Below are 15,660 nucleotides of genomic sequence, written 5' to 3' on the forward strand. Positions count from 1 at the left end.
ATATATATATTAATAAACAGTAACTTCCAATAAAAAATATTAATAAATAATAACTTTTTAGAATAATATTATATTTTTTCGATAACTATAATAATATTATATTTTTGTTTCCTAATATCAATAATTTATGGACAAGCACATTGAAGTCAAGTAAAGTCCGCCTAGCTAGCAAAGTCGCAATCACTTTTTGATGATTGGTTGTTTTTTATCCAAATGCAAAGAATCGATTTGGAATTCAGATTTGTAGCCCCATGAAATCCACAAAGAATCAGTCTCGAGAAGTTAAAAGAATTAAGGAAAACACCTTAAGAAAGACTCATATATATATATATATATATATATATATATATATATATATATATATATATATATATATATATATATATATATATATATATATATATAGATAACGATATCTTTGGGCGAGGGTTTACAAATATTATTATCTTAGTATTGACTATCTTTTTTTTTCATTTTATGTTTCGTGGTTGCCTTCTATTTTTTTTTCCTTTATTTCTTCATATGCTAGTTCTAAGAACTTACCAGAAATCGTTGTGCATCACTCTCTTTAGTTCTAGAAATGCAGATTAGACACATGGATAATAATATCACTTTCTTGAGTTCTAGAAAAAGGATAAGCAACACCACAATATCTGATATCAAACCATGGTTGTGCATTATTTATTTGCGGTGTAAGTCTTCCTTCTTTTCAATGGATAAGAGAATATTATTTACTATATACTCCGTATACATACATACATTACTGTTTGTTTAGCAGTTTGTGCATTAATTGTTCATGTGTCTACAGTTCAGACTCTAGTGACAGTGTGGTACAGAAAATATATCCTTATTACCATATTTTTATAATTCAATTTAATTAAAGAAAATTCAAGTTTTAATACTATAAACGACATCTCAACCCTCACCCAAATTAATTCACGCAAAGAAAAAAAAAAAAGCTCTCGATATTCCATTTAAAAAACAAAATCCTCATATTCTATATATCAATGAAGACAACTGAGATGATTTGACGTGTTATATTGTAACTAAATACATATCATTTAAATGTTAGTCAGTTTAAATGTTTGGTCTTTAAGAGCATGGTTCTTATTCTCTTTTTCTCACAATAAGATTAATATCTTATAAGATCTCTTATTGGAACTTATCTAATAAGACCTTTTTAAGTATCAGGTGCTTGCTTAAAAAAAGTATCATGTTCTTATATAAGCACATGTACTAAAAGTTTCTTATTTCTTTTTCTTTTTTTTTAAAAAAAACATGAGATGTATTTTTCTAAATAATATTATTAATAATAAAAGTTATTATCAATTAATGTTAATGGAATGTAAGATTGTGTAGTTATGTCTAGGACTCATTTAATAAAAAACAATTAATATGTTACTGAATTTTTTTATTGATTTAAATCACATGTATTTTTTTTATTAAAGGTAACTTAGTAGAATCGTATATTGTAAAAGATAAAATTACTCCTTCAAGTAGCAACTACATACTTAGGACTCAAATTTAATATCGTTAGTTAAGTTGGAATACCTTTACATCAATTAATTCATGTGTTCAATGATTATATTGTTAGTTTGAAAAAAGAGTTAATTAAATTATAAAAATAAAAATGAGTAATGTAAATAAAAATAAAAAGAGAAATATTAAAATGGAAATGACCCAAGGACAATTTGGGTCAAGTTTGTTGGTGTATCTAGCTCTAGTGTTTAGAAATGAAAATCAATATAGTTTTTTTTAAAGAACAATTTAATATAGTTATTAAGTGATAAATTAACATAACTATTTTTTCCCTTTAAAAGTATTCTTTTTTAGAGACAATTCTTTTTAAGACATGATTGAACACTAAATATGAATAATTTTTTGTTAAAATATATTTTTTGTCATCACAAAATTATATTGTGTGATTTTTTGGTTTGAAGTTAAGTTTGGATGAATTTGATGGCAAATTTTTTTTACAAGGACTACAAATGAACTTTGGATATTTTATAAGGACGAAAAACATATTTTAACTTCTTTTTTTATAGAATTCAAACCTAGTTTAACATGTATAAATAAATCAATTTCTTCTATTAGATCTAACCTTCGTTAATAGTAACATGTCATTAAGTCTTTATATTTATGATTTTACCAACTAAAATAATAATCATGATCATTTAATATATTAGAAAATAAGATAATCATTATCTATTAGTTTTGGGACTAAATTAGTATTTATATGATTAGGAAAATTAAATTAAAGGTTATAATCTATAACTACATTCATATTATTCAAACTCTTAGCTATTAAGATAATCCTTCTTGTTAAAATCATTGATTTTGAGAAGTAAAATCGTTGATTTAAACATGAAGAAATTCTAAAGGAAAAAAAATAAAAAGAAAGAGAAAGCAAAATTGAAAAACAAAATTAGGAGTGATAATGGATAATAGATGATATTACTTCAAAGACAAATTGTGTCAAGCGGTCTAATTCAATTTGATTGAGTAGGTTGAACATAACATTAATGCAAAAAGATCCTACAACAACGGTTCTAAACCACTTTCAAAGACGATTTTGAATCGTCTTTAAAACCAACGTCGTCCAAAGACTTTCGACGATCGTTCTATAAAAAACTATCTTAGAAAATGATACTCTTCTAAAATGATTTTTTAACGAGGAATATACACTTTTTAAGACAATTTTTTAAATAACCGTCTTAGAATATTTTATTTTTAAAAAATAAAAATAAAAGAAATATACTTAACAAAAACAGAAAAAAAAAAACAAGCAAACAAATTAAATTTGTATTTATCTCAAGTCCTAAAATAATAATCTACTTAATGAATGGAGTAGATTCTAAGGATCCCTACTTAATCAGGAGAGCACTAATATGCTTGGAATCAAACAAAATAATTTGTATTTACATGATACAGAGTCTCAAATAATAATAATAATTATTATTATTTTAATTAAATTGCCCCCTCAAATCTAAATGCTAGTTATCTTATCTACATTCAGATGCATTATGGGATTTCACTAACCACCAAGTAAAAATTTCTTCCTAGAAAGAAAAGACAGCAAATGAATCTAAGCAAAACTAACAGGATTTTGAGTTATACGTAAACATGAAAGTGCACATGCCAATAGTTATCACCTTCTAAATTTCCATTTAGTTGCTGCTGCAGGAACTTCAACTAGCGGCAATGCTTCCTATTTCCAGCCACGTAGAGCATCAAATGCATTAAAATGAATGTTGGTGCAACTGCTCGAGTGTTTTAGAATTAAAGTGCTTTCCCCAAAAACCATTTGTGGTAAATAAGATGCATCGAGATTTTGTTCCCACCTGCAGGGCACACACATTCATCATTAAAACAAAATTCTCAAATTTCTCATCCAACAAATCAATGGCCAACTTAATAAAAATGTTTTGTTAAACTCTCGACAATTCAAATTAGAGGAGCTACAACAACCTTTTATGCAGGGGAATATCTTGATTCAAGATTATGCCAAAAATGAAGCCACAAGATGTAGAAGGTAGAACAAAATTAAAAGCAAAAGGACTACATTTAACAAACCTCTAAAACTCCATCTCTAATTGAAGAATTACACCAAAAAGTACCTATGTAATTATATCTAAGTTTTCTCTTTATTTTTATTTTCACGTAATTACTTTTATGCTCTACACCAGTCCTAATAGCTATATGTTAACGGTTGAAGTAATTAAGAGAATAATAAAAGTAATCAAAAGATGTAAGTTATATAGTTTATTTAGAAACAACATAAAAATAACTTCAATTAGTAAAAAAAACAGACACACAGACAAACAAAGAAATAGGCGAAAATTTGATCATCTTACCTTTCACCACCAACTATACAACACAAGTTCCAGTAGGTGTAGTTTCATCTTCATAATAGTGAACTTAATGGATGAATAAATAAGTTAGATTTCTAAACACACAGAAGCACATGACAATGAAAGGAGAAGATATATCATAAGATTAAACCTACATTTACACCAGCAAGCTTTGAGTTCTTCTTCATCTCTTCCCCAAACTTATCCTTTCCTATGCCACCCATGTAACTTGTTGCACCAGGAACTTGGAGCATCCACTACAAGAAGCGAAAGTAAAGGGTAAATTGATTTGATCAAAGCTACTATAGATTCAGAGTATTACTAAGTACTAACAAGGTAGATACATACTTGAGCAACCTTGATTGAATTATGAGTGGCACCTTCCAGCACACAAACAAAAAAAAAATTGTAGAAGCTGTCATTATGAAATATGCACTTCCACTGTTCATTTTATAAAGTTTGCTTATGATATTTAAATATTAAAGCAATTATATAAAATCCAATACTCCGGATCTAATGCAATACCTCCAACAATGTTCTCCACATTATAATTTTTAGCCAATTCTTGATACCTGAAACAATTGTGCTGATCACATAATTAAAGAACGAATAAGAAAGATCTAAAATCTTATCAAAATAGGAGACCGAATATCCCTTTCATTATTGCAATGAGTTGTTACTTTACAAGCATCCAAAAATATACATGCTGACACTAGGTATCTAGTGAAAGAAATACCTAGAACCTAAGAATTTCTTCAACAATTAATGTATAGTTAGTAGGGCTGGTGTAGAGCATAAAAGCAATTAAGTGAGAATAAAAATAAGGAGAAAAGTTAGATACAATTACATATGTACTTTTTGGTGCAATTCTTTAATTAGAGTTGGAGTTTCACCTCAATAATGAGCGTAAATCTTTAATGCAGACCTTTATTATGCATATTACCAAGTTAAAACTCCAATTCTAAATACCAAAAAGCACCTAAGAAACTATATAATTGTATCCAAGTTTTGTCCCAAAAATAAACCCATGAAGACCAAAAAAAGCACATCAAAACTTGCAAGTTTATGAAACTCAATACATTTCCTGAAGAAGTGAAGAACATAGTAAAAAAACCAGTGTAAAAGAATTAAAACCGTAGTGCTTGAAGCGAAATAAAACTCGATGATCCAATGATAAACAACAAACCTTCATAAATTCTACAAATCAATCTCAACTATACAAAATGACATCGTTGAGTATCAGCAAAACGGAAAAGTAAACAATGAGCGAAAGTATCTTAAATAGGCTTGTGCTTGTCCTCCGCAAGAATCTCATTATTCGAGGTGATATCATATCTGTCACAACACACAAAAATCATTCAGAAGCAAACAAAACTAGATAAGCATCAAAGAGATTTATCATTTTTTTGTCTACAAATATTTCCTTACTATCCATAAGGAAATTGATGACTGACACCAATCACCTAGATGTGATGAAATGACATAAAGAATAGTACTTTGAACTTAAAAAAATATGGCTCATTTCAATGAACATGTAGAACATGGTTCAACTTCTATCATTATTATTTTTTTAAGTTAGCTTTTAGTAAATAAATAAAAACTTCCCAAAATCTCTATCCCAAGAGTACCAACAATGAAAAAAAAAACTATAGCATATATTTTTGTCTACTTACAGAATATCTCAAGAGAGCCTCTAATAAAGTATCAGAATTCTCTTCACCTATAAACATATGCAACTGGTGCACCCTAGACTGAGAGATCAAAGGCACGTTACCCTGAGAGAAATTAACAATACACTTGGGAAATGTGCTTTTGATCAAACCGGAGTTAGTGGATTATGGAGGCGAATAGACTCACTTGGCACGAAGATCCTTGGTCAGGCCACGAGGAAGGTTGTTGTCATTGCCCTTCGCTTTCTTGCAATTGGTTCAGCGAAAGCCAAGAAGTTCCGCATAGGGTTCGTCCTTTGAGGGAATGGGATCGAAGTAGAGTTGACCGGAGCGATTCTGAAGATGGTAGAGCTATGACCGGACCTATATCGACTAGTTACCTGTATACCCATACCCATGTATGCTAGAATCACTCTACTTATATAATTTTTTGATAGACAATTTACTTAAAGTTAATAAATCAATAAAAAATATTAATTAAAAAATCACTACAAATAAAATAAAAATTAAATCTTAAATATAAAATTATTATTGAGTGGGTAAAAATGACCAATGACATTAAATGAAATTATTTCTTTTATAATAATTATTGATTATGAAGGATGAAAAAAAGAAAAGAGGATATTCAACTACCCCGCTCCTTGTTGGCCCACGTGTGTGAACTATGAAGGCCCAGAATTCAAATTCAGCGGTTGGGCCGCGATCCGCGAGGGCATTTCCGTCAATTTGAAAAATTCAAATGAAGTAAAAGAGAAAAGGGTCGTAGCAGAGCCCGCTCTATCCATCAGGAAGGCAAAAATGGAGAAGATCTGCGTCGCCGTTCGTCTTCGCCCTCAGGTTTCCCAAGACTCTTCCTCTTCCTCTGTCGGAACCTTCTGGAAGGTCGAAGATAACCGCATCTCTCTTCACAAGATCCATGGCACTCCACTCTCCGCTTCTTCTTACGCTTTCGGTGCATCATCAATTTCTCTAGCCTCTTTATTTTAAAAATTAGTCTTCGATTTTCCATCGTTAATTGATTTCTCTCTCTTTCAGATCACATATTCGACGAAAGAAGCAGCAATGGTAGTGTCTACGAGCTCCTCGCCAAGGATATCATTCACGCCGCGCTCAACGGCTTCAACGGTATCCGACTTCAATTCTCATTCGTTTTCTCGCATCTATGAATTGTTGTTATTTTTATTGTTTTAGTTTTAATAATCAATTAAACACTCTGTCTTAGCTTGGCTCAAGTGGTAACTAACTAAACAATGCTGAATATTCTGATTTTATGGTATGCTTTTGCGGCGTATGTTTTGAGTGTCAGAAAATTAAGGTTAAACTGTTAATTTGGTCCTTCTTTATTTCAAGTTTTTGTCTTTATAGGAGAAAATTATCATTTTTAGTTTTTTATTTTATTTTTTATAGAAGGATACTTAGATCATTTCATTCATTATAAGATCAGCAATACAAGATGGAATACGATGTAAAGACATGAGAGCAAACTTATAAGTTTCTACACATGATTAACTGACCTCTCACCACGGAGTTATTAAAACTAGATAATGACAGTTTTAGTTTCTACACATGCATAAAAATTTAAGTTTTAGTCTGTGTTCACTGAAATTTTGTTCTACGTTGTAAAACCACTATAAAAGTGTGCTAATAAATTGTTACAAAAAACTGTAGGGACTAAATCTTATTGTTTTCTTGTACAAGGACTAAAACTTAAAATAAGGACAATTATAGGGATCAAGTGAATATTTTAACCTAAAATTAATTTTGAAGTGAATTGATTTACGTTTAGATGTTTTTATTCTAAAAGTAAAAACTCATTTCCAAATTTTCTATTCAATTGTTTCAGCTCAAAAATCCATTTCCCAACGGATTAAATGTGAGAATATTTATTTAAATTACTGGTATTTCAACGTGATTTTGGATGATCTTATGTGAATCCAAACTTGCACTCAGTGTTGGAATTTATTATTTGTAATTTCTCAATATAAATGCTGATTTGTTGTGATTATGTCATATGCTATGCTTAGGAACTGCATTTGCGTATGGGCAGACCAGTAGTGGCAAGACTTTCACCATGAATGGCTCTGAAACTGACGCAGGAGTGATTCCTCGCGCAGTTAGAGACATATTTGCAACAATTGAGATGGTAGGTGTATCGCTGTGGTACGAGGTTGTTTTATTTTATGAGTTTGTGGTTATCTATGAAGCGCAGACCTGACATGGACACCGGACACACACGTACACTATGACATGGCTAGTGTCTAAAATATAGGATACGGTGACACTACATACACCCACAAACAAGTGTCAAGCAAGTAATTTTTAGATTAGATATCTAATAAGAAGTGTTCGACACATTAACACTTTGAACAAAAGAGGTGTCCATGCTTCATAGGTGGTTATTCATGTAATGTTGATGTTTGGTTTTGGTGCCTCAGATGTCTGATCGGGAGTTTCTCATACGAGTTTCATACATGGAGATCTACAACGAAGAAATTAATGACCTTCTTGTTGTTGAAAACCAGAAATTGCAAATTCATGAGAGTTTGGAGGTTGCCTAGCTGCTATATGAATTCCTTTTTTTTATATTTGATGTGCGTGTATACTGTATACAATACATGTAAAGTATTAATGGGCTAATTTTTATTTTTGCCAGCGTGGGGTATTTGTTGCAGGGCTGAAAGAGGAAATAGTAAATAATGCTGAACAAGTGCTGAATCTCATTAAAGCAGGGGAAGGTTTGTGTTTTTACTGATACATTCTTTAAATTTTCTTTGAAATCTGAACGTACATGCATGCTATATTTAAGTTGAAAATTGTTCTTTTATCAATTTACAGTTAACAGACACTTTGGTGAGACTAATATGAATGTAAGGAGTAGCAGATCGCACACAATATTTAGAATGGTATCCCCTAAACTTTTTAATTTGCGATATATATGTTTCTCAGAATACCTTTACTCATAAAATTACTCCTTAATCATATGCTATAATCACATATGCAGGTGATTGAAAGCAAAGGAAAGGATTCCAATTCTTCCAATGATTGTTCAATTAACGATGTTGTTCGAGTTTCAGTATTGGTATGTATACTTTTATTACACCTTCATTAAGTATAAGAAATTTTTAGAAGTAATTTGCATGCTTATTGTTGAGTTTGTGGAATTAGAATTTAGTAGATCTAGCTGGTTCCGAAAGGATTGCTAAGACTGGAGCTGATGGAGTACGTTTAAAAGAAGGAAAATATATTAACAAGAGCTTGATGGTTTTGGGAAACGTTATTAACAAACTAAGTGAGGGTTCAAAGCAAAGGTATATTTTCCTCGCTGCATTATGTGCAGTATTTTCAGTTTCATGGCTCTAGAACTTAGAAGGTAATGTTCCACCCTTTTTGTTTTAACTTTTATGGCAGGGGGCATATCCCGTATCGTGATAGTAAATTAACTCGTATACTCCAACCTGCTCTTGGTGGTAATGCCAAAACGTCCATTATTTGCACCATAGCACCAGAAGAGGTAGAGGCTGTGATTTCGGTTTTGTGTTGCTCTTTTCATCTTTGGAGATTGCTAATATTTTGATACCAATATTCGTCAATCCATTCAGATTCACATTGAAGAAACAAGGGGAACTCTTCAGTTTGCTAGTAGAGCCAAGCGCATCACAAATTGCGTTCAAGTGAATGAGGTCCGAGTATTTTTTATTTTTTGTGAACTTCAAGTTTACTATGTTGTTACCCTATTTAATTTTATCTTCTCCCCCTACATGTTTCATATTGCTTGGAAAATATGAACTTAGTGTAGGTTTTGTAGATGCATGTGTAGTCCCGCTTAGGTTCCATTAATTGCAAAATGTTTACACTTCACAATGATCAGTTTCCACCATGCAGATCTTACAGAGCATGCAAATTATTCTTTAAGATAAAAAAAGTTAGTTTGAAGAAATTTTAAAACAATTTATACGTACTGGTAAGACTTGCCCATCAGGATATTAGCAGACTAAAGTGTTCTGTTGCCAGATGATTCACTTGAGTGAATATTCTATGTAACTAACCATCGGAGGAAAAAATATTGGACTTTGAATGTTTAAAATGAGAATCATATTACGGAGCTTACACAGGGCAAAAGGAATTTAAATTTAATGAAGGAACAAGAAGTTGGGTGAAGCCTGAACTTCTCTCAACATTTTTCTTGTTTTTCTCAGGGAATAGTTAACATAGGTTTTTCACAATAATAAACCTTCATTTCCTTCCAACCTAGCTATATGCGCAGGGTTTGCTTCCATTTGCATGCTGGTACTTGTTTCTAGTCCATATTTGGCCAAGCCCGTGTCTTGACAGTTGGAATTTTACAGATATTGACGGAAGCAGCCTTGTTAAAACGGCAACAATTAGAGATAGAGGAGCTACGTAAGAAGCTTCAGGTAATCATCTCCTGATGATAATTTGTACATTCAAAAAAGAAAATCTTACATTATAAAAATTTCTATTTAGGGATCCCATGCTGAGGTGCTCGAGCAAGAGATTCTTAAACTCAGGAATGATTTGCTCAAGGTAGGCCTTACCTTTCAAGTTTCTATACACTGTGCAGAGATAGAGCCATTAAAATTCATTCTAAAGCATTCAAATTAACTCTATTTTTTTTTGTGTGTTAATTAATTATCTGTTCAATGTTCATATTCCACTGTACAGTATGAAATGGAGCGTGGGAAGCTTGAAATGGAACTGCAAGAGGAGAGGAAATCACGTGATCAATGGATTAGGGAGCAACGGATGAAAATTGAAAATTCTTGCACTACTAAATCTTTCTCAGATTGTAGGACAAACGACAGTCAGGTACACCTCATTTACCTGAAATTATCGTTACATCCTTATGTTAATATGAATTTGCATGGAATTTTTTGTTCCACTGAACAATTCACAGTTTTCCTTTTTATGCTGGTCAACATGATTTACTTTTCCAATTCTTCCTTATATTTTTTGACCATTTTCTCCACTAGGGACCAGGATTTTTTAGACGCGGATTTATGGAAGAGTACAGTGACATTAGTAGTAGTATATCTCAAGGAGATATTTTCAAATCTCCTAAGGTAGATCCCAGTGCTTTTGTAGCCAGGCGATCAAAGTATTCAACATTGCCAGATCACAGCCCCCTTCCAGATGCTTTCGGTAATGTGGCTGATGAAGATATGTGGGTGAAAATGAACAACGGTTATGTTGCAGATCTTGATTCCCTTCAAACTACTCCTCCCACCAACCGAAAAGTTCAGCCATTCCCGACAAGTGATGCAACTGCTGTGAGTTCATATTTATTAATCTTTTTACAAAAGGAACTTTCTTTTATGTCTTGCTCTTGCGTTTTTTTTTTTTTGCTTCCATCCACTTCTCCCCCCAAAGGGACAAAGTTAAGATTAAAGGAAGAGTAGTGCTATGCATAGGTTTGTCCTCCACAAACGAAGATACAAGACAGGAGAGAGATCATTTGGTTTGTGGATTTTGCAACATTTCCTCTATTGTTGAACTATTCTTGTTAATTTCACTATTATTGCGAAATGGTATCCAACCATTATAGACTCACCTTATCATGATCACGTATTAAAGGTTTTAAATGAAAACTGGAATTTTTGTGTAAACCTTTTTCGTAGTTCAAGTGTTCACTAATTTTAATAACAACAGTTTATGCCCGTGGATTTTAAGTAATTCATATTTATATCCTTATTTTTCTAATTAAGAAGTATATGCTGCGTTTTTTGTTGTTGTTACTTATTTTCATTTGACTTATGTTTGTCAGGGTTGTACAAGTGAAATTGAGAAGTATGAACGAGAGGTTCTAGATCTGAGGAAACAACTGGAACTAGCTAAAGAAAGAATAAATGAACTCGCGGTCAGTGTCTGATACATATCCTATCTCAATCACATTTGTGAAACTGAAATGATGTTATGTATTACTAGCATTTGCTGTTTGAGCTCTTTTTCTAACCTGTTTCTGTATTATGCTTGGTTCTGTGTTAATGTATGTGAATCCAGCAAAATCATTCAGAAGAAGTGCCATCAAGCAAGCAATTATTAGTTGAGACACCAAAACATCAACAAGAAACACGACTAACTCATGAATTACCTCTGAGGTTATCTGAATCTGTGGGAAACTTCAAAGATAGCTTTGAGGAGGCTTTGTCAGTAATGCAGGTTGAATGAGTGCACCATATATTAGTTTCTTTCAAACTTTATTTGCCTTGATCATTTCAAGAATCTAAAATAATTTTCTCATGCGTTCTAAACAGAGATTTGCATCGGATGGCACATTATCAACTGCGAAGATACTTTCAACCATGAGTGAAATTGGAGATCATCTATTTGCAACTTTGGAAGGTCATTTTGCAGTGAATACGGGTGGTGAAAGGTCTTCCACTGGGAACGGTACTCTAATCAATGAACAACAAAAAGTGTTTTGTGAGAGGATTGATAACATAATTACATCACTGGAGTTATCCGAAAGCTCAATAACAGAAGGACAGGAGTGGAAACATAAGTGCAGCTGTGAACCCAAGGTAGTTGTCTGCTCACAAATATCAAGATATAAATCATCAATCATACTTTTATTCTTTGTCTTATTTTTAGGGCTTATGTCTTTTGTCAGAACTCCATTGCCTTAGTACAATAGTAACTGAAGCCTTAACTTGCACTTGTAAGATAGAAATGATTAAGAAATTATAGATATAGTAGCATTACACGTGATTGTCCTCTTTATAAAAAGATAGAAATTCTTGATGACTCATTTCTTCCTTGAGGAATATGCGTGTAACATAAGAATTGTAAGAAATAAAATGTTATTTATGGAGATTCTTCTCATTGTCTCCTTGTTTGCAAATAGTACATATACACACCCTTCAAATTTATAATTGTATGTTATTTTCCTTATAATAACCTTCAAATTATGGCAATGGTGTCTGGCTTCCTTTTTAAAAAAATTATTAGAGAGATTAAAAGCTAATTCTGAAAAAACTAGAAAGATTACAAGAGTTCATTCCCTGTATGTTACATGTAGGTCTCTATAAGAGTCGACTTGCTTCATGCTTGTCCTATTCATATGAATTGTCAGTACCTCCAAAGTGAACTTTACTGATTGTGGGTAAAGCTGAGGAATTTCTATTGGGTAGGAATAAACAGTCAGGAAAATCACTTTGTAGAGTTACAGATTTGTTTTGATTTCTCTTTAGCTTTTTATAGAATCAGATGCCATTGAATAGAATAAAATGCTGAATAGTTGAGATTAAAACTCATGCTGAAGGAAGCCGCTTGTAGATTGAAAGTCTATAAGGTGTTTTGCACTAGTTTATGCCAAGATCTATGCATTCAGTTTTCTAAAGGGCATCATAGGTGAAAATATAGAACTGCATTATAGCATAAAGTTTGAGACAAAGCATAGTAGGCTGTTCTTGATTATTCTAAACTAAATTTTTTTGACAAAGGGCTCTGATTTGGGAGGTGAAACTGCAAAGGAGGATTTAAATGAAAGATATGAAAACCTAGAAAGGGAGTTACTACTGTTGAAGGTCGAAAGAGACTCTTTGCTGCAGAAGTTCTCTGAATCATCAGAGAAACTATCAATGGTTTCCAGCCAAAAGGAAAATGCTTTGAAAGATTTAAATACTGAAGTGAACAGAAGGAAAAATCTAGAAGGGGAAGTTAAGCAGATTGCTGCAGCTTTTGCTAATCGTCAGAAATCACTCATTTCTTTCCATAGTGATCTTAAAACCAAAATTGAGAATTGGAGAGCCCAGACTCCAATCTTGGTACCCAAATCTTTTGGGTTTCAGGACTAGATATGTTGTATATCTTGAATGTTTGAGTCTTCAGTAGCTCATGTATTAAATTAAATTTATTATACAATTATTTTATTCTAGGCAAAACTCAATTGCTCAGGATACAAGTTTGTACTTATTTCACTATTTAGCAAGGACTGATCATAGCACACCTACAAAAAAGATTTTCATTTCTCTTCTGCAACTGCTAGTGATGTCGATGGCAAACTTTGTGTCTAGTTGTGCGCACACCCTAATACCTATTTTTCCTTTGAAAAATAAATCTTAAAAATATGAATGCTGAATAATACCATAACTTATGGATAAGATGAAGAGTAAATAGCTTCGTAAAAGTTATACCTGCTTTTTTTTAATGTTAGTTTTTATGTTAAAATGTTAGGGGAAGAGATTCAAAATCATGATTTTTTCCTTTTATCTTTCTCCTTTTAACTACCCAGTTAACCTTGTAATTCCAAGTTATGCATTGTTGAGGGTGAATTTTTAATTAAGGTTTCGACTTCTAAGTTCAAGGTTGAAGCGATGATTTTCACTTTTGATTCTAACAAATATATCTAAAGTAAAAAAACTAGATGTGGATTCTTTTTAGTCAAATCAATAATATTGTTTAATTTTCAAATTGAAGACATAAATTAAAAGTTAATTTTTCAATTCAATATAATTGATTAAGATTATAATTAGTAAATAAGATTTATTATTCAATTTGTTAACATTGAATTCGGTAGTAATTTTAATCAGATTTATCCAACGGTCATGTCCTCGAAATTCGGTAGTGATTTTAATGTTATCAATTCAACTTTAAGTAACATGACCTTTAGAGAAATCAAAATCTAACCAATTTGAAAGCAATACCTTCAACACTAAATAAATTTAAAAAATTAGACAATACCACTTTTTTTTATTAATTGACACAGCATAAATTTTTTTACAATAACAACCTATAGAATTAAACTATAACATTAAACGGTTCTGCAAAGATGTGATGAAAATTGTCTAATTTTTCATGACTCTAATCGTTAACGAGACAAGGTAGATATGGGTGGATATGCTTTCATGTTTCCATATGTTTTCGAATAAAGTCGAGTCAGAAAAACCCACATCAAAATGTGTAAGCTTTCTCCTCGTTACGTACACTTGCCCCTGACCAAGCACAAAGTCACAGACAAGGGTTAGATTATGGTAAAAAGGAGAAGATTTTGGATTAGATTTGGATTTGCAAGTGGATTATATATGGTACAAAATTAGTGGTTGTATCCATCTCCAAAGTTGATACCATTTATTCCAAACCAACAGCAGTTGATAATTTGATATTATTTATTATTTTATTGCTTCAATAAAATAAAATAATTATTACATTGCTTTTTAGTCAAGGTTCCACTTCTAAGCAAACCAAATGCATTCGTACTTCTTCAACTTTTTCCTTAAACAAGAACTATACTCAAACAGTTAAGCTATTGAGACTTGAGAGTACTTGTTTCTATTTTTCATATTCCACTATGATAGGCTTCCTCTTCCAGGACCACCCTAACTTTGTTTGACCGGAAATAGAGAGGGGATGAAAAATAATGGAATAAGAGGAAAATATGAAGGGAATGTTTGGTAGGGATAAAATAAAAGGGAGATAAAAAAATATTAGAGGAAAATATAAGAAATGGCTTATATATTTGGTAGAATATAAATAGGTGATGTCTCATACCTTTTTATGTGAGGTGAATTGGATATTATAGTATTCATATTTGTACATATTTCTATTAAATTTTATGGGTAAATTCTCTGCTCTGTTCTGAATTCATTTTCACCAAACGAGTATTTATCTTACTTGTTGAGGATATTTTTTATGTGTACGCCATGGAGTTGGGTGACCATGATTTATTTTTTTTATCCGTGATGAAATGGAATTTGAGAAATAATGACTTGAAACAATTAATCAGGCCATAAGTTCAAATCGATCTACTTTAAATTCCGTTTGAAAAAATGTCAAAAAATAATGATATAAACTCATACATCAATTTTTTTTTATTCATTTTAGTCAAACACTTTAGATGAAACTAACTTATTAAACATGCTTTATGGTTTATAGTTCATTTACAAACAAGAGACATCTATGACAAGTAATATGTGATGCTTGTTTGTTTAAGCAAGAGTATTGCTTAGAAGGTGTTTAAGATATATAATTGTATTTTCAAAATAATTTCTTTTAGAAACACTATGATTGTAAATGTTATTTTGAGTAAATTTAAAAATATATTTAATTAATGCTTAGTATTTTTATGAATGTAATCAAACTTTATTTACCTTTCTTAAACAAAAAATTAAAACCATGTGAAA

The 15,660-nt window shown here is 31.4% G+C and overlaps 1 protein-coding gene and 1 long non-coding RNA gene across 8 annotated transcripts; one reads left to right on the forward strand and one right to left on the reverse strand.

Moving 5' to 3' along the window:
* Positions 1-2,868: 2,868 nt before the first annotated feature.
* On the reverse strand, positions 2,869-5,922 carry LOC114384395. Of its 7 annotated transcripts, XR_003660673.1 has the most exons (7): positions 5,626-5,922; positions 5,038-5,186; positions 4,377-4,423; positions 4,200-4,231; positions 4,007-4,108; positions 3,855-3,917; positions 2,869-3,341 (listed from the first exon to the last, which is right to left on the reverse strand). It is a non-coding gene; the product is annotated as an uncharacterized LOC114384395 (long non-coding RNA). The 7 variants fall into 7 exon arrangements; XR_003660671.1 differs by having other exon boundaries at positions 4,200-5,186; positions 5,525-5,626; positions 5,709-5,922; XR_003660670.1 differs by having other exon boundaries at positions 4,200-4,423.
* Positions 5,923-6,282: 360 nt separating this feature from the next.
* Positions 6,283-13,519, forward strand: LOC114383479 (kinesin-like protein KIN-7N). Its single transcript, XM_028343161.1, has 18 exons — positions 6,283-6,473; positions 6,557-6,646; positions 7,546-7,664; positions 7,957-8,070; positions 8,175-8,256; positions 8,357-8,424; positions 8,523-8,600; positions 8,687-8,829; positions 8,930-9,032; positions 9,121-9,201; positions 9,868-9,936; positions 10,007-10,066; positions 10,205-10,348; positions 10,513-10,809; positions 11,304-11,396; positions 11,540-11,698; positions 11,794-12,060; positions 12,982-13,519. Exons 1-18 carry the CDS (start codon positions 6,320-6,322, stop codon positions 13,333-13,335), a joined length of 2,475 nt encoding a protein of 824 aa, XP_028198962.1. The 5' UTR covers positions 6,283-6,319; the 3' UTR covers positions 13,336-13,519.
* Positions 13,520-15,660: the final 2,141 nt, after the last annotated feature.

This window comes from Glycine soja, chromosome 14, assembly GCF_004193775.1.
Source record: "Glycine soja cultivar W05 chromosome 14, ASM419377v2, whole genome shotgun sequence".
NCBI classification, from domain to species: Eukaryota; Viridiplantae; Streptophyta; class Magnoliopsida; order Fabales; family Fabaceae; genus Glycine; species Glycine soja.